The 25,499-nt window shown below is 38.7% G+C and overlaps 1 protein-coding gene across 6 annotated transcripts in view; it reads right to left on the bottom strand.

Moving 5' to 3' along the window:
• Nucleotides 1-25,499, bottom strand: part of LOC101161806 (synaptotagmin-2) — a 71,541-nt gene that overhangs the window by 6,423 nt on the left and 39,619 nt on the right. For 4 of the 6 annotated variants that reach the window (XM_004070826.5, XM_078950355.1, XM_078950354.1 and 1 more), the window contains 5 exons: nt 8,501-8,717; nt 8,175-8,335; nt 3,205-3,342; nt 2,919-3,086; nt 2,113-2,280 (listed from right to left, as the gene is read on the bottom strand). In XM_004070826.5, the coding sequence (XP_004070874.1) occupies nt 2,113-2,280; nt 2,919-3,086; nt 3,205-3,342; nt 8,175-8,335; nt 8,501-8,696 (831 nt within the window). In that variant the 5' untranslated portion in view covers nt 8,697-8,717. The remainder of the gene's footprint in view (nt 1-2,112; nt 2,281-2,918; nt 3,087-3,204; nt 3,343-8,174; nt 8,336-8,500; nt 8,718-25,499) is intronic. The other 2 variants (XM_011477429.4, XM_078950356.1) reach the window with 1 other exon arrangement.

Genomic DNA, 25,499 nt, shown 5'->3' with positions numbered 1-25,499 from the left:
AGCCTGTCTGCACTTAATTTTTTCACAGTTTTCTTAGCAAAGAGCAAACATCCCTCCTTTAGCCAGTGTTCAGCTCTCTTAGAGCCTTCGCAGTTTGCAGTCTTGGTCTAACTTCTCTCCTGTGACAGTGGAGGACGTTCATTCTCTGCTGAAAAGGATCAAACCCTCGTCCTGCCCTCTTGACAAAATTCCTACCTCTGTCTTTCTGAAAGTGTTCCAGAGTATAGGTTCTACTGTTGTTGACCTCATTAATCTTTCTTTGACTTCAGGATCAGTCCCTAAGTTCTTAAAGCATGCTTTAATAAATCCTGTTCTGAAAAAGCCTAATTTAGACCTGTTAGATCCCAAAAATTTCAGACCAATCTTGAAGCTTCCTTTCATTTCTAAAATCTTGGAGAAAGTGGTCGCTGTCCAACTAAATATGTACCTGGAAGAACACAATATATCAGATTCTTTTCAGTCTGGCTTTAAGAGGAACCATTCCACCGAGACAGCTCTCCTAAGAGTTTCAAATGATGTGCTTATGGCAGCTGATTCGGGCCAGTATACTGTCGTACTGTACTGCATTTAGACTTGAAATCTGCTTTTGACACTGTGGATCTTAACATTTAATTTGAACGTCTTCACAATGACTACGGTCTCTCTGGGTCAGTTTTAAATTGGTTTATTTCGAATCTTAGTGGAAGAACTTTTAATGTAGCTGTCGGTTCCTCAAGCTCTGAAGTGCAAAAAATAACTTGTGGCGTTCCCCAGGGTTCTGTACTTGGCCCTATTTTATTCATTTTATATATGATTCATCTTGGGAAACTTATTAATCAATTCAGCAACAATTCATATAATTTCTATGCAGACGATATCCAGCTCTACTGTTCTTTCCCGGAAAATGATTACTACAAACTACAAAATTTGTTGAATTGCTTAACGAGCATTAAAACATGGCTTAAGAGTAATCATTTAATCCTTAATACCCAGAAAACTGAAACGCTAATTTTTGCCCCAGAACATAAAATCCCTTCCATCAGATAACACCTTGGGTCTCTGAGCTCCTTTGTCCAGTCAAGCCTCAGAAATCTTGGGCTGTTGTTTGACAGGTGTATGTCCCTGGAAGGTCACGCAAAACAGGTATTAAAAAACTGTTTTTATCATGTGAGGAACGTGGAAAAATTTAGAAATATATTGTCTCAATCTGTCCTGGAAACAAATATCCACGCTTTTATTTCTTCTTGTTTAAATTACTGCAACTCTCTTTTTACCTGTTTTAACAAACGTCCCCTAAACCGTCTTCAGCTTGTCCAAATCTCTGCAGCAAGGCTTTTAACAGGAACCAATAACTGACACACGTCACTCCTCTGTTGTCTGCTTTACATTGGTTACCTGTCAAATTTTAAATTGATTTTAAAATTCTACTTTTAGTTTTTAAAGCCTTACATGGTCAAGCGCCGACGTACTTATCTGACCTTTAACCCCATACTCTCCTGCCTGATCCTTGAGGTCTTCCAACCAGAATATTTTAAGCATTCCAATAACCAGCTTTAAGACTACAGGAGACCTGTCAATTCAAGCCGTTGCTCCTTGTCTTTGGAACTCCCTCCCATATTCTTTGCGTCAGATCGACTCCATTGAGTGTTTTAAATCTCAGGTCAAGACATTTTTATTCAAGAGAGCTTTTAGTTGATTTTATTCCTTATTTTACTACGTTTTACTGTGTTTTGTTTTATTATTATTATTGTATGTTATTACTATTTTGTGTTTTGATATGATTTTATGCTCTTTTAGTAACGCACTTTGTGATTCGTTCTGGGAAAAGTGCCATAGAAATAAAGATATTCTGTTTCTATTCTATTCTATTCTATTCTATTCTATTCTATTCTATTCTATTCTATTCTATTCTATTCTATTCTATTCTATTCTATTCTATTCTATTCTATTCTGTTCTGTTCTGTTGTATTCTATGAGAAAGCAGTGGAGCATTGCAGACATTTTTGACAGCATACCAAGATTCTCAGCTAATCTATTTCTTGAGAGAGCAAGTGATCAATAGTCAAACAAGAAAAAGATAAACATCTTACTAAATTTGCTGGGACTTTTTAAGCACTTGAACAAACACCTTACCTCCTCTTGGTCTGCGCTGTCCAGGTCCCTCCATTCTTCGATTGGTTTTGCCAGGTCAAGGGTGTTCATAGGAATCTTAATTTCTCCAATGACGTCATGTTTGGAGAAACGATCGAAGTCATAGACAGACATTACCAGAGTCTTTCCTCCCATCTCTTGGAAAGGTATCTGAAAGTCAGCAATCAGTCAGACCCAGCTCAAATTAATGCCATCACAGCAGTCTTGTTTGACAGCGAACAATGCCTTCTAAAGAATTATCTGTTTGAAGAACACCTCCACTAATACTTCAACTCTCTGCCTCGGAGTAGATTTGGTACTTAATGCTGACCCCAGGTTTTCCCTAAGGTTTAAGTTGCTTTGGCTTAAATGACATCATACCCGACTGAAGTGTATGCTAGATTTCTACAACAAAAACAAGTGCTTTCAATAGCTATTTGTTTTTACTTCGGTTGATTTTTTTTGGCTTGGTGACTTGCAGATTCAGCAAAGCTGTCTGAGTTTGACAGACCAGTAAAACCGTTTTTTTTACAGAGCTGTGTCAGCAGACAAGGTGCACTAGAGGTGGCCCCCTCCTTTAATATGATTCTCTACCGCATTCTCCTTGTCAGAGGTCTTCAGCAAGTCAGGGGCTTTTTATCACAGCGAGACAGCAGTGTTGAAGAGAACAGCCTCTAAAAACCTGCTAGGCTTTACAGAACAGATAAAAAGGGGGAGAAGATCCTTTATAGAACATGCTAACCTATTCATTCACATAGTACAAATGTTTGGTCATTAAATAAAGCAATGGGGGACCCTTTTTAGCTCACCTTGAAAGTGAAGGTCTCGTTAAAGACAGGATTGAGTGTTTTCTTGTGAACTTTTGTGTCAAACTTCTTCTTCTTGTCAGGGAGGACAAAGACCTTCACATAAGGGTCTGACGTGCCCCCGCTGTCCATGGACAGCAGATCAGCTGCTTGGAGAATCCCCACGGTCAGCTGGGGAGCGTAGATTTACATGATTAGAAGGCAGGAACAAAAAAAAAAACCTTTGAAATTCAAAGTTTTCTTATCAAACAAATTAAATGAATACACCTCTAACACAAAGCACACTTGCCTTGTTCTCCTGGAAGTCATAATCGATGGAGTACTGCAGCTTCCCGAGCTTCTCCTTTTCCTTCACTTCTTCCTCTTTCTCGTCCCCTGTTATTCCGGGTTCCATGTCCTCTTCTTCATCATCATCATCCTTTTGGTTCTGGAATAATATAGGGGGAGGGAGAGCAGCGCAGAGAGAAGTTAGAGAACAAACGCTGAGGCTGCGTCTTAGCCAAAACACCAAACACTGGGCATCATCATTCGGGTTAGTCACAGCACCTACCTTCCACTTACCCCCATGTTACAAGTGCAATCTGTTCATCGATGACCACAATTGCAACCTGACTTGATTTCACTCTTTCTTGGGTGACACCATATGCTGTTTTTTGTTTTTTTTTCACGAGTGCTACAGGCGTGTAAAGTCAGCTAAAAGTAGAAGGAATAGACCGTTTTTACTCAACTACATGTTTTTATTTTGGTTTGATTTAAGTTTGTGTTCCTGTCAAAAGGTTTTAGTAACAAACAGAACAAATGCAAATCTGTCTTTAAATGAGCAGTTTCAAGGAATACTACATCCTAAGGTTGGATCTTTAAATGCAAGTATAAATTCTAGTATAAAGAAAAAATATTTATTGTGCTTAACCATAATTATAACGTGTCTTGATATATTTTGTTTTTGCTTTGTCTAAACATTTCAACTTTGTCAACTTCACCAATCTGAATTCTGCTTTTTCCAATCTAAAGGTAGCCTACTTTAGCACCTTCTTTTTTTAAGATTTTTCTCAGACAAGGCAGAAAAATGAATGTTTAGGACGCTAATTAAAGTTTGTAAAGCATGGCAAGTTTCCTGTTGTGATTTAGTAGTTTTTTTAACCCTTGTGCTATCTTAGATGATCCCACCCTTGCATTGACGTGTTATTCCTACCATGACAAAGGTGGATAAAGGTGGAAAGATTTCATGTAATCCATTGACACCAGTGAAGATCACAAATCATTGAAGAAAAAAGGTTCAGCGCACTGTCTAGTGGGTCTAGATGACCCAACTCCCAATGGTAAAGTGCCTAGGATAGCACAAGGGTTAAACTGACCAAAAAATCTGAACTTTATGGACAACCCTTAGCAAAAAGTAATCTATGAACTGTACTTATACTACAAGTATGCATAGTCTACACTAAAAGTGAGAATATATGAAGATTAGTAAATCACTCAACTTGTAGATCATCTTTCCAACTTTAAAAGTAGTGACTGAAGTATTTTGACATGGTTCCAGAACCCTTTCTTAGATTAATGGATAAGATATTTTTTTCAAGTCTTCAGGTCTGTTTTCTTTGGCATTTCAACCCACCGATACTAACAGTGATGCCGGATTTTATTATCAAGTTATAGATGCTTCAGTTCTTGCTGTAGCTCTCATGTTGGTGTGTTATAATGCTGGCAATCAGATTACCAGCACCTCTGAATATATTAATTTCTGGCAAAGCAGAAAAACAGAGTTGTTATTTTTTTTAAATGGATTACTGCTTCTACAACTGTTTAAGGCAGTGTTCCAATCTATAACTTCATTCATCAATAAGAAAACATTTAGCTGTATGTGGAAAATGTGGAACCTACTAGTTTGTGTTTGTATTTATAAAATGTGTAAATAAAAGATCTTTCTGAATATAAAAGATCTCTGTTTTGACTTTGGATTGATCTTCTGTATATGGAGGTTATACATTAAGAGCTCTCTAAAGACACTACTGTCGAAATTCAGGGGTGAGTCCCATTGACTATAAAATAGAACTGAAGGGAGCGAGTGTAACGTCACCCATAGAAATTGGCTTACTTACAGTTCTGACTGGAAGCCAGACAACATCAGTAAGCAGTAATTTGTTTGAGTCAGCTGAGTCAAATTTTCTATGCCAGCCACTTTAGCCAATTAGGAGTGAGCTTGTTGGAAGACCACACCTCTAACACTTGAGCGACAGGTCCGGAGAATCTGTCAATCAAACGCTTTAAACGTTTGACCACATGCTTTTATTAAAGCATCTGATTGGTCAGTTTACAACTTGAATAGCATGTACTACAGAAAAACATTAGGGTTAGCAAAAACAAGTGGTACAATAAGAATGGTTATTCTGACAAATAGAATTACTGAGCAATAGCTGTTTATTTATTTATAGAATGAGATTTTGATTTCTTGGAGCCAGTGGGTACTTCATATTTGGAATGTGAAGAGGGGGTCCAGTTCTCATATACAGTCAAGGGTGAGTCTTCCAAAGTGAAGCACAGGATTAGTAAACTCAAGCACTTATTCAGTTCCTGCTGCTGTCCTTTGAGTTTGTTTCTGTCTGTATAGAATAAGTCTCAGTCTAGGGCTGTGTCCGAATTCGCTCACTACTCCCTGCTCTGCCATTTTGTCGGGGTGTCTGAATCTACAATTCCGAAATCCAGGGCTTTGGAAATTTCCCATTGGTCTCTGTAAAAAATTAGTGTCATATTTGGCGTTAAAAAAAAGTGAACATGTGTCCAAATTGCTTTCAAATCCAGGGCACACCATAAAATCTTTTGGGGGTTTGGTAGTAGCGGATGAACTCATACACTGCTTATATTACTAACTTAGCAACCTAGCAAGATTAGAAGCTAATGTAGGTAAGCATTAGCTTAATTTTAATGGAAAACATCGTGTTAAATATATACTTTTGACAAGCACCGTTATTAAGCAGTTTTACACTCATATATTGTCTACAGATTTTCTGTACATCTGTGTAGATTATTTGCATTCAGGTAGATTCCATCTAAGTAGTAGTAAAATTAAAAAAGCCTCTTGAAAGAAGAGAATTTCTCTACATTAGATATAGGTTTATGAAAATGGATTCTTCCAAGTTTAAGCCATTGTAACTTTGAGCAATAAAACCGTAACTATTTATTTTGGAGTCAACGTGGTACTTTACTGCCACCTACTATGTACTGACGAGCTGCAAAAGAACAGCAACACACATAGAGATCTAACCACTCTCCATATCCTCACACTCATACATGTTCTCTCACACCAGCTTACATGCAGAATGAAACATGCTAAAAAGCGCTTTCTCATTTCATTGTAATCTCCTTCTCTTCCTTTAACACACACTCACACAAATAAACATACAAACGCACACACATACAAAATGCTTTTCATTCAAGCATGCCAGGTCTCACAATGCAGGATCAAAGATTTTGTCAAATGGAAAATCGTGTACATGAATTGGCATAAGATATTAGAAAGGTTCAATGTATTTTCTGACATTTTTTTCTTCAACGTCTGCTGCAATTTGTTTATTCCTTTGTTCCAAGTGAAATGGAAACATCCATGGTGGTATCATGCTATTCCGAGGATCTCCAGTTTATCTCAAAAAATCAGTTGGGGGCGGAGCTCACAGATAAAGACATGGTATGTCTGAATGTGGTCTGTTCCATTCAAGACCATGTAAGGTCAGTACCAAATACAGACAAATTGTAGTTTTCACATTGGATTAAATCACTTCAGGTTTTCGCCCTTTGGACAAACATCTGGACCCACCATGTCTTTCCAGTGAGACCTAAGTGCTCCAGGGAGGTAGAGGGCATCAGCATCCGTTACCGGTGTCAGGAGCATGGGTCATCCAAGAAAGTTACTCTCAAGTCAAGTTGTGGCCATTCAATGGTACCTACTGCAAGGGTGTATGCTGGTCTTTGTCAAGAGATACAAACAGCCTCAAGTGCGACGGAACTGGGAGCATGTTCACACAACCAGAGGACAGCGTGGGAATTTCTTTGTCCAGTCATTCTAAATTTAGAGTTGTGGTCCACAAGTGAGGTCTGTCACCGTGGAAACATGCTCCAAGCTCTCAGTTAAGTAGAGGTTCAACTATTATTTGACAAATACCCAGCTTACCCCTTGCACATGCATGTTAGTGATCTCTAGTGAGTTGCTCAGTGCACTCGTCATTCAAGGGCTTAACCACAGGATGAGTTTCATGTTCATTTCATATCATAGACACTTAAACAGACTTTTCTAATGCCGTCTTGCCAAAGATTGCAATCTCAGCAGTTGGTGAGGCATATCAACTCAGTGAATTGCGAAGCAGGTTATTTGCTCCCAGGGAGTCCTCAAGCACCCACAGCACCTAAGCTTGCAAAACTAAGGAAGCCATTGCACTCATTGACATCATCACTGCAATCCAAACACCCCCACCCCCCTCTCCAAGCTCAAGCCCCGACCACCCCCACCCCCACTGCTCCCACCCAGCCCTGGTCTGCACTTACAAAGAGCGGCCAGAGAGGGGTGCCGCGTGCTATCAGACCTACCGTAGGCAGAGAAGTCCACCACAGTCAAGATACACGGAGCACACATAAGACACAAAGCAGGAAGGAGGAGAGCAGAGACAGAGGAAGAGATTGAACTCACAGCAGACACCAAAGAAGGGCAATCACAGCAAATGCAGAAAGCTACAATGTAAGGAGTTGAGAAAATGACATCTCTTCTTGCGAGTCAATTTTTTTACAGTAAAGTCATACAGAGTCCCCATTCCTTGTCAAATCTTCAAATCTCGTATGAGGTTTTGACCCACACTTCTTTATGACAGTTTAAAAAAAAATGTCATAAAAGAGTGCTTGAAGCCAACGGTCACTGTCATTTTCAACTCCAACCTCAAAACACAAGTGAGAGCAACAATAACACTGATGAAAAAAAAGAGTAACTTAGAAGAAAGTAAAATGACAGAAAAAAAATAATTCTGGTGTGTCAGAACATAAATAACACCTGTGGAAAATATTCTTGACTGGATTAGAAGGACAAAACAGAACAGTCAGTCAAACTAAATGTTTCCATTTTGCTGTGAACACATTTATTCCGCCAATGCCATTGAAAGCCCCCCCCCCCAACATATAATGAAATCAATTGTGAACAAGCTGATATTTTTGCAGTTTTTACCAAATTTGTACACATGGATGACATTAAGAATTGTGACAGTCTCCGGAAGTGAAACGTACCTCGCCTCCTTTAAGGTTCTTCATTCCCATTTCCCCCTTCCCCTTCTTGCCCTTCTTGTTCTTCTTCTTCTTGCAGCAGCATTTTTTGATGATGCAGAAGCAACATGTTAGAATAAGTAAAGCGGCGACCACAGCAATGGCGATGATGGCCCACGATGGCACTGTTGAGAAAACAGATGAAAGACAAAGCTGTTTATGACAGTGAACCCACCAATCTTATTTCATAAGAGGCTCTATGTTAGCAGTTAGACTGACTGAAACTTAGAAAATCAAATTTCCGATCCATTGTTTGGAGGCACATGATTCGGATTTTGCCCGGCACTCACGTGGTATTTTGTCTATTTCGTTCAGGAACTTGTTTTTGATCTCGTCGAAGGCATCGTTCTTGTTGACTGGTTCGGTGGAATTGTCGTTGGAGACGACTGCAACAGGGGCTGGAGTCGCGCTGGAGTCACCGGCCCCAGTTGGCTTGGCAGCAACCATCGGTGCCGTCTGAGGCTTCAGCACGTTAAACTTCTTCATTTAGGCTGCAAGCGCAGTCAACTGAAAATTTAAAAAAAAGAGCAGAATAAAACTGTCATTGCTCCTGTCCAACTGTCCAACAATGAACTGATAAAGGATAGTCTTATTAACAAAGTAAAACCTCAACTTTTATACTCTAAAGAATGTTATTAACCAAAAACCCATGCGTTGACTTTTTGGCCTCAAAGCCGAAGCTTATTTAAAAACAAAAATATATTAAACTTGGCACAGTTCACTAAATAACCACTAGAAAGTAAATGTCTTGAAGCAGCGTCAGGGCTACTGGACTTAAAATCTTCTTCTTTGAAACATTTTGATACTCATCCAAGTAGCTTCTTCAGTCTTGGATCAACCAATTGGATGAGCGATGAAACATTTCAAGGAAAGAGATTTTAAATCAAGTTGTGATGACACAACATCAAGACAACCTCACCTGGATGAATGAGAACCTTCACCAACATGAGAGTAGATGAATACTAATTACTGAACAAATGCTGCTTTACTACAAAAAAGAAATACACTTGAAAGGTGGTTTATATATATTTCTAGCATGTAGTTGATCAAGAGGACCAGAAGTTCACTGAAAAATGAAGAAATTGACAGAATTGCTTAAACAATAAAACCTGGATGAAGTCTTCTGATCAGATGGAGATACCACCAGTTCTATAAGGTACCGGTACTCCTTTGCTTTCCTCAGAGCTTCGCCTTTGTCTCCAATAGTTGAGGGAACACCATCTCATGGCCAAATAAACCTTTTTGTGTTTTAAAATTAATCAATTACTTTATTTCTTTATTTTACCACCATTTGAACCTGTCCATGTTTTTCATTTTGAACCGGTTGTGTGTGTCCACAGTGCAGGGGTAAAGAGGTCGACTTCTAATCAGTTTGGTTCCCTCCCTGTGCACCCATGTGTTGAAGTGTCCTTGGGCTAGATGCTGAAGCCAACATTGCTGCTGGTGGTTGAAGGTTGGCACCAGTGTGTGGGTGCCATTAGTGGGTGAATGTGTGTATGTGTAACTGTGACTGTGATAGCACTTTGGGCTTTTTAAGAAGGTAAGCACATATACATATAAGCTATTTACCATAAAGTAAACACAATAAGTTGTGGTCCACAGCAGCTCTGATGTTTGAGGATGTTCTGTTCTAATTGTGTGTCCCAGCAATTGTCTGGCCTGTGTGTTGTTCCTATCTCTTCCTTTCTGTTTTCCATGATCTTCTCCAGTAAGAGAGCCAGCTCTTGCTTTGGCGGTGGTATCTGGCCCAAGAAAACGGCTGCCTCCATGCTCACCAGCTCCAGCTCAGCTCTGATCTTTTTTTTCTTTTCGTTTTTTCGTCAGCACGCTCCCAGCATTGTCATGAAGCAGCAGCAACACACAGAGCTTGCATAAGACGTTCCTCATATGCTTGACGCACTGCTGTGAGCCGAGTGGCTGATCATGAACTCGTGCTCCAAAGAGCAGAAATGCTACTTCTGCACAAACAAATAAGCTGTTTATTTCTCCTAGAGATTCCATGAGAATTTACCTCCACGGATGCACAAATAACATTTTCCTGTTAACCGCCACAGGGACTACACCTTAAAGCTACCAAAAAAAACCATTCACTAATAATCACAAAGTCTATCATGTCCACATTTTTTTCATTTTTCATTACAGTTTTTGATTCTGAAGTACCTCTTAAGACAAGGACTGCAAAAACTTCTCCTGGAATTTAAGTTATGAAGAAAAGACACAAAAGGTGAATAGAAATTGACATTTTCTCTGAAAGATTGAGGACCTTTAGTTCTTTTGTGACGCACATCAACATGGATAATATGTATGGTGTAATTCACATAGATAAGTGAAAGTACATTTTTTAAATGGAAACTAGCACTGTTTTCAGCAGCCATCTTTTTCTTTTTGTATTTGAAAATAATCTAATGTGATTCATTCGTCCACTCACTCCCACATGTGCATACTCTCACATGCTCACCTACACTGATATCTTTTTATTTTGGTTGGGATTATTTTATGCAAACATCTTTTAAAGCAGGTTAACAGTATAAATCATTGCTAATCCTTTAATGCACATAAAGAAAAAAAATCTTTCCATTTTCAAAATTTGTGTCCAAGTACTGTTCTAATCGGTGGTTGCAGAAGTCAGAATCCAACCTTCCATTCATTGTTGTATTTTTTTTTTACTTCTTAATCCGTCCTCTATCATTAAACGTGCTTGTTCAATATGTATACTATGTGATTACAAATAGTCTTTGTAAAATTTCCTAATAGATCTTTGGATTTTTCTTCTTTTTTAAAAACAAACAAAGAAAGTTAGTTTTGATTAACAATTAGGACACAGTGGCTTTAGGATTTATTGTAAATAGTTGATTATAACTTGAATATTAGGTGTATGAAGTCAGACACGAGATGCAAAGTCTATCCGTTCCTGAACAAAACCTCTTGTTCTCCTGCTAAAGACTTTAATGTTTAGCCAGAGGCTATTTTAGTCTGACTCAGAGTCCATGCCTTTTGCAATCTCGCACATATCTACAGCTGCTTAAGCTGAAGCCCGTCTCGCTTTGCTGGTCCCTGTCAGCTGGACTCCTTTAGTTTGACAGATCCTTCACCTCAGCTCAAGGCTTGCCACGTCAAAATGCAAAAGCAGCCCAACGAATGCTTCTTCACAACGCTGAAAAAGTTCTGTTAAAAGAGAAAGAGGGAAATATCCCAGAACGCACTGATACATTTAAGGCCAGCATCTGCAACCCCCCAGATTATACCTAACCACAGGTCTGTTGTATTGCTGCAAAATCAATATTAAATGGATGATTATTCACAGCACCTTGACAACCCAAACTAAAACAGCTGGTGGGAAAACAAAAACAAAAAGATAACATTTCAGCTTGATTTGCAACAAACATTTGCTGGAACATTCAGAGCTTAATGAAATCTATTCCCTGTGATCGATTTGTGTGAGGAATAATTTCAAGAATCTTCATGTAATTTTTCATTTATCTGTTGATCCGTTCATCATATTTGCAACATCCTGCTTATAGTTACAGGAAAGAAAACTACTTTTACAACAATAAGACACAGGCCAAACCATAGAAAGGGGATCATCAAAGCTGTTTTCAATAGCCTGAGGAGAATACCATTGCACTTAAAGATAGATGGAAGCTGAAATCCAATATTGATCATCGATTTGTTTCATTTTGAAACACTTTTATTGTCGTTTCCCAACTTACCTCAGACAGATTGATCTGGTTGGTTGTTGGAATACAAATCAATTCATCAATTCATCGTTACACCCTTAGTGGTAACTACAACTCCTTTGGGCTTGGTACAATCTCACTTGGACCATCCTACAATAATGAGTTGCTACAGTGAATCATTTGTCTCCAAATCTTCTACAATATTCTAGCTAACTTTAATGCTGTTTTACCCAAAACTTTTATCAAAAAAAAAAATTCTGAGCATCTTAGCATAAATCTAATGTTCTAGATGATAGAAAAACCTCTCTACGTTTTTTCCTTCACCTCATTGCCAGTTGAGCTCACCGTTTTCTGCAGCTGAATTTCAGAGGTGGACCAGTCTATTGTCACCAAATCAAGACCACTTCATAATTTATGGAAGAAAAAAAAGATCATTCAATTAAAGCTTCTCGGTATATGGAGGAGTGCCACATATTTTATGTCCATACCCTGTTTTGTGCTTTGATTAGCTGAAGTTCAGCAGTTCTATTTCCATAAACGGTTTTGAAAATAACCACAACATGAATCTGTAAATTGAAAGTCTGTTGCCTGCAGTCACAACACTAATGCAAATAAATAATGCACTTTCTATGGTGTTTTACAATACTGATAAACATGGAGAGTTCCCCAAAAAACAAAGCTATCTGATGTTTCCATTATAAAAGCATAGCAGTTCCAGAAAAAGGAAAGAAAGAAAGAAATCTTCCACGTCTCATGTGCAAATTCTTCAAGCTAGTGCTAAAGATTCTGCTTCTATTTATTCCTGCATATAAATTATTCAAGTTGAAGATAACGGCAGGAAGCATAAGCTTATATTATTCAAGGCTTTGGACCCTTTCTTGCTTCTAAAGATGTGTGAGGTTATTATAACTTGTCCTGCTGATGTTGTACTGATCGTGGTTTTTTTTGTACTGAAATCAGAATTTTAGCGGTTGGTTTTTGCAACAACAATCATAACTTTTTCCTCAGTTCAAATTGAGAGGAATAAAACATAAATCCAGACGTCAACAGCAATGAAGGCTGACATTAGCAGGAAATGTCTGTTTTTTACCCCCATTGATGTCCCTTGCATTGAGTAAAGCTGCAACAATGAAATGAATGGTCATGGATGTGTGCTGGGGCGCTCTGTCTCCTCCACACCGAGGGCGACAGAAAGGACAGACGGATAATGGACAGAGAGGACACAGCCGCGTGATATTGTTTTATGGCATTCATTAATCACAACAACAAACCGTTGCTTATTCCCGGAAAACCAGCTTTGTGGATAGTTTAGAAAAATGCGGTGGTGTACAGAGGTCATCCTGTCAGACAAAGCCAAAAAAATAAACTGAAATCCAATAAACGGAGGTACCATCGGTCCCAATGATCCCATTGTGAAGACCAGCTGAAGCAAGCTATAGGTAGAGATGAACCCATCAATCAGAATCGTTTCAAATCTCAGCTTGTAGCCTTTTTGTGTCTGCTTGTAGTTGACATGTAATATTACATATTATGACATATTGACCTGCTCCGTGTGCTGCGTCTAAGCGAGGGAAACCCAGATCTGAAATCAAAACTGAAACAAGGTCAGCAAATATCTTAAAGTTTTGTTTAACTTGCTTCTACAATGTCACTTCTCTTCTACGAGTTTCTCAAAGGACAGTTAAATGGAGACAAAATATCCACTTTAGATCTGTGTGTTCCTTTTATGTGTTTATTTCTTTAAAAAAAAGCATATAGAAAGTTCTGCATGCTCTCATTTGTAGTTTCAAAGCTACGTTCATAAGAATGCATGTCAAAAGCATCAGGAAGAAAATCTAAAACTGCTGAGACTGGTCTCAGCTGATCACTTTATTTAAACACTGAAATCCACCAGGAAAACTAGAATCAGTACATCTCTGGGGATCTTTAATGACGGGTTAAGTAAAACCCTGATTCACACACTTAAGACAAGATGATCTGCACAGCTCAATCTAGAAGGACTCTGTTTCGTGGTGTTTGGTGGGGTTCCCATCCTTTCAAACTAGACTACAGATAAAGTCCATGTTCACTAACCCTGTATCAACTAAGTGTGGAAATATGAAAGTATGGAGGTAGACTGATAATTGGGGTACATACAGAAAATCCCAGCCATTTCATAATTAATAGGTATTAAAATCATATTTAAAAAAACTTTTAAAAAAACACCCCATAAATAATACAATGGTCATAAAAGAAACATCTACAGTAGCTACATTTTGCTGCTACTTTCTTATTTTCCAACTGCAGTTTACTTACAATCTCTACTGTATTTTGGATGCTCATGAACTTTGAAGGATCTAGTCCAACTTGGTTTTTATTTATTATAAACCCTTTCTAGTACTATGAGGTTCTAATTATAGATAAACCCCCTGTGATGTTCCCATTGAATGGTAAACGTCAGCAGATGTGGATGACGGGCAGAATTAGATGTTCCATCTTTCACAGTTGAGCTGCTCATGTTCATCCCTTTAGTTATATCTGTCTGCCACCAGCCGGTAGACCCCGCCCACCCCATCAACTTAAAAATCTGCTTTTAGCCTCCTCACTTTCTAACTATAACACAGCTAAAACATTGTTTTTGTCGGGTAAAAATCTCTTTTACCACCCACATTGTTTCCACCTCTCTATCTGGGGTGTACCATGTAATTATGAACTCATTATCCAGTAATTATGAAGTAACTAGGGTATAGATTCACTGTATGCTGTCAATCTTTGAGATTACAAACCTGATTTCATTGCGAAATCAAATCAAATCAATAAAAACAGTTTTTTATACATTAAAAAAAAACTTTCTCTAATTTTAAAAACCAAAAGCAAGACAAAAAGACAAAAGACCGTTACCCAAAAAGAAAGTGTGAAATATGGGAAAAGAAAACGTTTGTTGGAGCTACCGTCCCAAAATTTCACACACACACACAAGGATAAGTCTACATTTACTGAAACTGAAGTTTCATTGATCTTTGACCTTTGGAATAAGCCACCATCTTGAATTTAAGAAAAAAAAGTATCTTCTACAAATGTGAACTCCTCCTAGGGATTTCAAAAAGTGATCTCCTAACTTCTCAATCATCATTGGGAAGCTAAAAATGTTGGAAACAAAGTTTGTAGACTTTGCAGCGTTAGCGTGCTTGGCTATCAAAAGTGGCATTCAACTATCGCTTTAACATTTTTACCAGATTATTGTGAAGATTTAATATATGAATCCTTGGCTCTGAATGAAATTATACGAAATATAATATGAACATATTATGAATGTGGGCGTGACCACTTACAGAATCTTGGATGTACAGGCAAGATGTCTGAAAGTCAAGCTGAAATAGGACTTTCTGATAGGAAAATTGTCCAGATAAAGCCCAATTTTAGTCCTGCTGAAACAATACTGATCAGGACTACAAACAATCTGCGAGCAACATAACCCAGAAAAATAGAAAGCACACACACACAAAAACAACATCAGGTGGCGTGTTGTGAAAATGACAAGGGCTTATCTATTGAGCACGGCTGGCTTTTTTTTTCCCCCCGTTGCATATCTACACTGTTGTTGGAGCTTTAAATTTGTTGACACAAAAGCTAATTTGACATGTGCCTGTGTCAGGATATGCCGTAAGCTCTGACGGAACGAGGATCAGATATTTGTTTTTAAAAACCTGTCATAAAGTATGTAAATACTAGGAGATGCAGCCAATTACACACTTTAAAAATCCCTCCAGGTGACAGCGATACTGTCTATTTGGTTATCTTTTTCAATCAATTTGTCCACTTTTTCCAAATTGTATTGTATTACAAGACCGCGACCAACATTTAAAAAAAATAAACAATACATTCAATTTTTTTCACTTTTTTTTAATTACTGCTTTAGGAAGTCAAGATTCTTCCATTATGCTATTTTGATTTCCTAAAAAAATTTGGATTGAATGCATAAAAATTTTATAATCTAACATATTCAAGGCTTTTCATTTTGGCAGGAGGTTTTTCTCCACAGTAAGACTACTTTACTTTAAAATCGTTGACCTTCTTTGTTTGAATGAGCTGTTGAGTTGGGTTGAATAGTTAATAAACTACAGCAAAAACAGTTTTTGTTCTTCTTTTTTCATACTAACTTCACTATTCATGCCGCACAATCACACTTCAGGATTATGAAAAGTTGCATAGTGAAATCATCAAACTACTTCTTCGATAGCACCCTCTCCTTCACTTCACACATCAATAGCATCACCTGGTCTGCCTATTTCCACCTTTGCAGCATTCGTGGTCTTCGCCCTTCCCTCAGTCCTCATTCCACTGCCGTCCTGGTGCACAGTCTTGTCACTTCCCGCCTGGATTACTGCAACTCCCTTCTTTTTGGTTTACCACAAAAAACCCTACGAAAACTGCAATATGTTCAAAACTCAGCTGCCAGAATTATTACTCAAACACCTTCCATCCAACACATCACACCTGATCTGCAGCAGCTCCATTGGCTACCAATCACACATCAAATTACATACAAAACACTTCTTCTGGCTTTTAAATCCATCCACAACCTTGCCCCTTCATACCTATCAGATCTTGTTCATGTCGTCACACCCACCCGTACCCTCAGACCCTCCTCCTCCCTTCATCTGGATGTCCCCACTGCTCACCTCGTCACTATGGAAGTCACTACCCCCTGACCTCAGAAATATTGGCTCTCTCACAATTTTCAAAGAAACTAAAACTCAGCTGTTCCAACTTGCATATTTCCCCCCATAACTTGTTCTCCCTGCCTATTTTAAATGTATATTTTATTGTACTATTTATCGCTTTTATTGCTGTTATTTTTATTTTCACTTGTAAGTATGCGACCTTGGGTTCCTAGAAAGGCGCCTAACAAATAAAATGTATTATTATTATTATTATTATTATTATTATTATTATTATTATTATTAAAAGTCATATCCTGATTGCTAATTCTGAAGTGCCCTTGACCAAGATTCTCAACTTCCATTGCTTTCATGAGAAAAATGAAAAACCAAACATCTCTGCAATGTTCCAACCTGCATGGTGTTCCATTAAAAAATGTTTTATGACTGAGATTTGTTGCATTTTTAATATTCATGCCATCATGCATGTCTCATTTTGTCCATGTCTGACTCACAATAAATACTCAAATCAAAATGCTTGGATGCACAGCCTAGAGGTGCATTGAATAAAATCTGTCCCTTCCTGCTGAATACATTACTGTACGTTAGACAGGGATCAGGAGCTTGTTTTTTTGTTCCTCTGAGCTAACTTACTAATTGTAACAACATTATTCACTATGACAGCCTTTCCTTAAAAAAATAATGTAATAGCCTCTATTAAACAGAACTGAGGGAAGATGTCTAGCTTAAAAAAATCATAAATCTAAAAAAAATAGAACAAAAACTTCTATCTAAATTGCTTTTATTGTTTTATTTGTGAAAAACAAAAATGGATGATGTAAGATTGAAGAAAAAAGGTTTGACTTTCACTAAAGGTTGTCTGTTTTGGAGAACAGGCCGCACACAGGGTGAGCTCTCCTACATATTATCTTGCATTTGTCAAACTGGTCTCTGAAGGGTGCTGCATCTGACATCACACATGAGGACCACTGCACGTGACATCCCACGCTGTGATGGGGAAACTCCAGCCCCCACCAATCCTCATGACAGGGATCATGTTAGAGATCTGATTAGCACCCAAGTCAGCTTCAAGAATGGGAAAAAAAGTAGGAATAAGATAAAGCTGCACAGCTGCTGTTCTAAACAAGAACAAGTACCCCGAGCAGCAATTAATTAACAATCTAAAGCCAGACAGCCAAGTCTGTTTTCCCACTGCGTTGACAAGTTGCCTCCACAACAGTCCACGCAGCTGTCAGCCACTGGCCAATCCGCGCAACTTACAATTCATTCATACTTTTAATTAAATACATTACATGACCTGCACATGTCATCCACTTTTCAAAATGGCTCCTGAAAGTTGAAGGAAAACCAATAGGATCACGTGAGCACACCTCGGGGCAGCTGTCAGGAGCAGTGGGGCAGCAAATTAACTATTGAGTATTAGGCACCGAGCGAAGGCTGCTGCCTTTAAAGAGGGACAACAGCAGAGGCTGCTTGTTTGTCCTTGACCAGTAAACACACACACACACACACACACACAAACACATGGGTTTCCAAACATACAAAGCAAAGTGAATGATGTGACACCAATGAAATTATGCAGCCCCCACTGAGGCCCTTGCCATCTGTAACATTACGGGACATGTGTGGGTGGGCAGAGTGTTCAGCCTCCAGCTGAACTATAGCTGTGCATCCTGTGAAGCTTCATTTCCTCCGAGTCTGATGTGATTGCTTTAGCAGGATGTCGCACTCTTGAAAACATCTTAAAGAAGTTTTATTTAACTTGCAAGGATTTAAAAAATTTAAAAATAAGAAAGAAACTCACGTTTCAGATATTATTGTCCTAACTACAATAAACGTTATTGTTTATTGCAGCTTTTTGTAGTTTGTTTTGGCTTTTATTTTAAACCTGTGTTGTTTTCTAGCACATCGTTTCTGCAGAGCAGCAGGAAATCGATAGAAATTTTCCTGAGTTGTGGACGGGACTCTTGGCGGGAAGTAAGCTTGCACTTACATCCCATTATCCCTTTGTTTACAGTCTCCTGCTAGCTTACAGCCCCTCACAACCCCAACATTACAGGTGCAACAAAAATGGCTACCAGTATCAGAGCTATCCAGCCATACAGTTTTGAGCCAGATGCCATTTAGATGAGGAAAACAAACATGTGCATGGAGACATTTGTCTGCAAGTGGATGCATCAGAATGGAGTGGAGCAGGGAGCTTGTAGCCTGCTGATCGTAGTTTGTACATTACACCTAAAAGCTTTTTCAAACATCCTTTTTGCATCTGCTTCTGATTTATAGCAACTTGTAAATAAAAAAATACTCAGAAATGCAGTTTTAGTCCTTGTTTTCTATATATACATGTCCTTCACCGTGAGAAAATAGAAGAACATTTCTCTGACTTATTGTGTCACATCTGATATCAAGATTGTCTGAACCTAGTTTTCAGCTGAATGTGTGCACTAAAAATTTAGGGAAAAAAAGGGACGTGTGTTTTACTGAAACTATCAGACGGCAAACATTACTGTAGAAGGAAAGCTGGACTCCAACATTGGAGCTCTTTCAATTAAAGATAATGTGCTGCTTTGTTCGTGAACTGTTGTGACTTCATGGTAATTTACTCACTTTGAAATCGACCAGGGACTTCTGCTGTCCTAATGGTTTCATTTTGGTCCCATTTTGGCCAAATTTTAATAGGATTAGAAGGGAGATACTGATGGCTGCAGTGCTTGTTATTTTCCACAAAAGGACGAGAAGCAGGGTCCCATTTGGCTCTAGTCAAACCAAAGTGTTTTCAAGCATATGACCTCAAAGCCACTGCGGTTGTTGATTTTAAGTCAACAAAAGATAAAAATTTGTAAAATTGTGTTGCGATGCTCTGTTTTTACGACTGCCAATGCATTGTCCATTGCATGCCATTGTATTCTACATGTAAATGTCTTTATCTCCTACTAACAGCTCATGTTCTTCTCAACTGCAACAAATTCTCAATTCAGCACATCTTCATAACCTTCACACAGAAAGTCTGCTGAATAGACTTCTACTGTAGTCCGTGCGGTCATAACGTTGCTAAGTATATGACAGAGACTGATTAGGACAAGGTAGTGTGTTGTAGTTACAAAGAACTCTCTTTTGTCATGTCATGGTGGAGAGCCAAAAAAGTGACAAAGCCTTGGCAGGCCCAAAGACACAGCACATGGTGCAAAACAGCTTGTGCAATCCAGATTCTGACAGTCTTGACCAAAAGCCTGCAAAGCTCCATGCACAATGCAGCCATGAGACTGTGCTCTACAGCTGCCAGATACCATCACGCCATTGGTCGATGCTGAAACAGGAAATATGACTAACAGGGTCTCAGTGTTCATTTAATCTGTCCTGTAGGGAACAGGACTCCTCAATCCAGACCAGCCTTCTTTTCTCCATCTAAACTGTTGTGGTTGTTCACTTAAACTCTAAAAGGAGTCTTCTGATTAAACTGAGACTATGCACTAGCACCATGTACTTACCTGCTTCTTTATGGTTTTATTCCTAATGAGTGTTTGTTATGGCCAATAAGTGCAGACAGGAGTAGACCCATATGGGTGCTGCAGGTTTTTGGGTTGTCCAGGCCCATGAAGGGTCGTAGGGGCCTGCTGCATATAAAAGGGAGCGCAAGTTTTGCAGTTGCCTTGTGGCTTGGGTGGCCATTGTAAAGGGTGTCATGCATGTGATAAGTGTTCAGTACCTTTGATGTATGGGTGACGTGCCCCTTGCACAACAATTCAGGTGTTATATCAGGCACGGTGCACACAATGGGCGTGCCACGAGGCCACACCTTTTACTTGTACAGCAATAACAGGCCCCTGGCGCAGTGAGAAGGCTTAAGAGGTTTGGAAAAAATCTATATGACGTACCTGCCTCCCACCTATTTCACCTTACTTATCCTAACGTGGTTGTTTAAAAAATTATTCAACAATTAAACTGATGGTTTATGCAGCAATGTCACCTTTTCATTTTATTCCTATAAAAGAGCTCAGCAGGTTCAAATTTAAATGCAAATTCTGCAACTTTGCACAAGTGCTTTTATTATAGGTAATTATTATAGGTGATTAAAGGAGACATCTTTGATCTTGAGAAGGAAAAAAAAGATACTGAATGTGAAACTTAAAAACAAGGACAAATGATCATTTATTAGGGATAGGATTGAGACAATAATACTCCTATGTCAATAAAATGCAAGTGCATCAAGATGTCCTTTGAATTGACTGTTGATAGACCAGCAGCAACTGAGATAAGGTGCTAATTTATGCATCATCCCGCAAAAAACAATAAGAGAAAAACCTCTCCTGCATAAACCTGCTCACATGTGCTGACCCAAGGAGTGGATCAAATAGTCCCAGATCCAAGATAAAACAATGCTCATTCTTACCTAAGGCTGAATGCTATGTGGCTATTATCGGGACGGGGGGGGGGGGGGGGGGGGGGGGGGGGGGGGGGGGGGGGGGGGGGGGGGGCTTGGAAAGGACAGAGGAGGTGCCAGAATTTTAATGTTGGACAAGAAGCTGCAGGCATCATTTTCCAGCCAGTTGCCACACATTGTCCCTATTCCCCTTCAGCATAGCCCTTTTCCCAGTCTCCTGATAGGCCGATTAATCATTCTGTCATGGAGACAGTGACCCAATCTGCATGTCAGGCTATGTAAAGGGAAATGTGACAGAGCAGAGGGACCTCTGCAGCAATGCAGATAGACGGCGGTGAACAACATCTGGAGAGGGAAAATGCCTCGCTGAGGAACTCGCAGATCTTTTGAGCCATCAGAACTGTCAGATAACAAGCAAATTAAACCAGCGGCTTGATATCTTAGAGAGTTGACTAATTTCCTTTTTGTTGAAGAAGGAGATTTGCAAGATAATGCGCAATTCCTTCCTCCATGTGCCTCATATTAAAATCTACAGACAGCAGCAAGTTAGTGTAGCTTAAGAACGGAATAGATTAGTCAGTGATGCAAGATAAACACATGAAGGTTGTTTTCTATCACAGTTATGCTGATGTAAGTGTTACTGTTGGGACAATGTTGGTTTTAGTTTTGGAAGCTGCAATGCTAACTGTTACATGTTTGGCATTATTAAAAAAAAATGAATCAAAGCATGCATTTAAGTTTTTTGCAAAAATAAAAGCAATTCCTCTAAAAGAAAATTGGGATAATTCTGCAATTCTTGGTGATTGAATCAATTAGAAATGGGCCAGTGCAATGGAAACTAAAAAAAAAGGCCTTAAAAACCCTAAAATGTGTGGTAAATCTAGTTTATAATGTTTTTTAAGAAGTGTGTGGTTCAAAACCTTACAATTTTCAACAAAAAACCTTAACTTTCTTTTTCTGAGTTAAAATTATTCAAAATGTGTTCCCCTATAACAGAGTAGGGCTACCATAGAAATAAAAAAGAATAAATAAATAAAGTCATGAAATTATGAGCAAAAAGTTGTAATTTTACAAGGAAAAAGCCATGTTTGTTTTTTTTTAAGTATAGGATAGTTGGTTGTCTAAGCCTTGTTACGTGCCTACTAAATCCGTCATTGTATCCATTAATGGGATAAGGCTTTAGTTTATCATAGGAATCTATGCATCTAATGCATTTGTATGTCTGCCTTCTTGACCCACCAAGAATCTTCCACTGAAGTTTCCTAAAAAATTTCTTTCATTTTCTTTATTCATATAAGCCAATGTGGAACAATAGAATACTTAATATTAACCTATTAAAACCAAAGCTGAAGTAACTGCTTCTAATTTCTAGGTCTCTCATACCTAAACACTATATTGTTTTTGTTGTTGTTTCCAGTGTCTTAGAAAACTTTTGCCTCATAAACATATGACTTTAATCCAGCCCTAAAATACAACTTAATTATTGTAAAACATTATTGACTCTTTTAATCATATTTATACAAGTTTATTCTCGTAAAATCTTAACTTTCTCTTATAATTTTACTAATTTATTCTCATAGTTTTTTTTTTTTTTTTCTCACAATGTTGCAACTTTATTCTCATAATTTTACACATTTATTCTTGTAAAATTATGTATTTTTTGAAAATAATTTTTAAAAATAACTTTTTCCTTTTTATTCATAATATTACAACTTTTTTCTCATAATTTAAAAAAAAAAACGTTATTTTTGTGGTGGCCCTTATACTCTTTTGTATGTTGAGTCTTTAGATGCTAAGACATAATTAAAAAAATCCAATTTTTACCACAACTGCAGCCCCAAAAAAATGCTGGTCTCCTAAACTGCAAGTTTAAAAAAAAAAAAGGTAATAACAGGAAAAATCCACTTAAATCCCTGAGGAGATGAAAAAAATACAATCCCAAACTTGCCGTAAAGTTGAAGTGAAAAAAAATTAAAAACCATAGAAGCAATAAAGCAAAGTGACAACACTACAGACACCTTCACAACAGACCATCGAACAAAAACAGCTTAGTGATTTATGACGTTCATAAATCCAGAGGTCCGGTAAAAAAACAAAAATGTCAGAGCAGGAAGTGGCATATTTCCCTGAACAAACTTTAAAGAGTGGCCAAACGTGTGACCAGTCCCATTATCTGATCGCTTAACAGCGAGGCTCTCTGCCGTCATCTGTCAGCGTCTCACATGTGTCACAATAGCTGCAGGAAAAGACTGTTTGTTTCCATAAACTCGTCACCTAAGCTTTGGTTAAAGCTCGACTGCAATTTAATCAAAACCCTCGTGTCTCAGCTCTCCCACACACAAAAGGATCGATGTATTGATGAAAGCATGCCCTCCTATCATTCGTGAGCTTTCTCTTCCCCCTTTAATCTTGTCAGTGTTGAGCTTTTTTTCTCAACCGACCTGGCATAAAACATTTGAAATCAATAGAGAATGTGCTTATCGGCAATACAGGGTTAAAAACAAAAACATTCTGCTGCCCTTTTTAATTTTATTTGTTTTGTCAGAGAAACCAAGTCACCTTGGTGATGTACAACCTAACCCGGTATCTCTGATGTATTTTGTCTGAGTTCCAAAGTTGCACATTTGCAAACTGTTTTTTTGTAACTGTAAGTAAACCATTTAACCCACGCTGTGTGTTCCAGTCGGGTTTTGTTTAAAAATGTGAGCTTGTTTGGCTCATTTATTCATGTGTTTGTTTTGTAAAGCTGTAGCCAGGGGGTGTTTTATTAATATTGAAAATGGAGATAAAAGAATTGCAAAGTTTATGTTTTTTGGAAGCCTTAAAAGAATTACTGAGGAAAGTTGCATCTGTTCTGTAATTTTTAAAATGCTAAAACAAAATGGAAAGGGAAATGTCCATCTATACATCCAGATGTGGTGCAGAGGTAGAGCGGTCAACCTCTGATCAGAGAGAAGCGCCCTTGTAAAATACACTGAGCCCCCCATTGATCCTGGTGGTTATAGGTTGGAGCCAGCGGAGCCACCATCAATGTGTAAATGTGACTGTAGTGCCATGTAATGTGACTGTAGTGCCATGTTCTTGGATCAGCATTTAGAACATGAATCAGAATCAGAGGGGGGGGGGGGGGGGGGGGGGGGTTCTTCTTTTCTTTTTCTACTGTTTACTAGCGCATGTCCACCACCTACAGTTGGAAGAGGCTTGGTGCAAAATGTCAAAGCCATGCAAATCTGGTGAACTTACTCCAGACTTTTTCTTTCACAGCTCTATTCCTGTCAAAAATCAGAACTCTGTCTCCCCCTCTGGTCACCGGTGTGAGCCGTCCCCAGAGTTCTAACCACACTACATCACCAAGCAAACCCCAGCGCCCACCTGACTCTCATTCACTCAATCAACCACAGCATACTTAAACCCTGTTTGTGACTCTGTTTGCCTGCCCCGACTCTAGCCTGGATCCTGACTACCCTGTCTCGCCTCTGATGAGCTCATGCCTGTTATTGACTCCTGTCTGCCTGACCATGATTTAGCTTTGTGGACTTTTAGCTGAGCTAATAAACCTGCTGCATTTAGATCCAGCCGTCTGCCTCTTCTTGTGACAATTCCGATATATGAAGTTTGGTGTCATATAATTACGGCCGGGCACAAACCAATACTATTAATTTCCTCCATGATCAATTTACAAACAGTTGCCACTTTCGTTAATTAAAGAGGACGTCATGCATACATCACTATCAAATCCAGGTCCCTGATTGGTGGAAGTTCAACCTGGTTTAACTTTCATTCAGTGGCAGCGCATTCTGTACATACTGCACAAAAGTGGTCATGGAAACCTACAGAGCTACATGTTAGCACAAGAGTTTTCAACACAGAAGTCTGAAACGTGCATCTAGACATGTTTACATAGACTTTTTATTGAAATGTTGCTTGAACGCACATTGCAGAAGGCAGTGTGAACGTAGCTTAAGGCGCTTTGAGCCTTAAAGCAAGGCAGAAAAGTGCTATATAAACATAAAGTATATCCTATTCACCATTTTGCAATCTGGTTCAGTTCCTTGAGGTATCTTAGGGTTGCTGGAGCCTGCCCCAGCCACTGTTGGGTGAAGGTGGAGTACACCCGGGACATGTCACCAGTCTATTGCAGGGCCACGGAAAAATGCTTAGAATCCGTACAAATCAGTACACATTCCATAAGGAAGTTGCACAACATTTTTGTATTTTAATAGATTTGGGGAAGTTTTTAAGTTTGCACCAATTAGATGGGGAATAGCACAGATATTAGCTTACATTTCTTACTGTTTGCACCAACATCTGCTGTTCCATAATCATGTATGGCCAAACACATTAACGGCAAACAACTTGGCTCCTAAATACACCAATCTGTGTGGATTAGTTATTAAAATGTGAGCTAAAAATGCTGACACATCTTTAAAAGTCACCGTGGTCATGTTCCTCCAAGCTACAGCAAGGATAAAGAGCCCAAGAGGCACACCCAACTTCAGCTGCACTCTGTAGGACAAGCAGACAAGCTGCGCAGTTACAAATAGCTTCTTTACGTTCCCTCCTTCCTCCT

This window comes from Oryzias latipes, chromosome 7, assembly GCF_053564925.1.
Source record: "Oryzias latipes strain Hd-rR chromosome 7, Olatipes_Hd-rR_3.1".
In the NCBI taxonomy this organism is placed as follows: domain Eukaryota; kingdom Metazoa; phylum Chordata; class Actinopteri; order Beloniformes; family Adrianichthyidae; genus Oryzias; species Oryzias latipes.
This window is presented reverse-complemented; position numbering and strand designations above follow the sequence as displayed.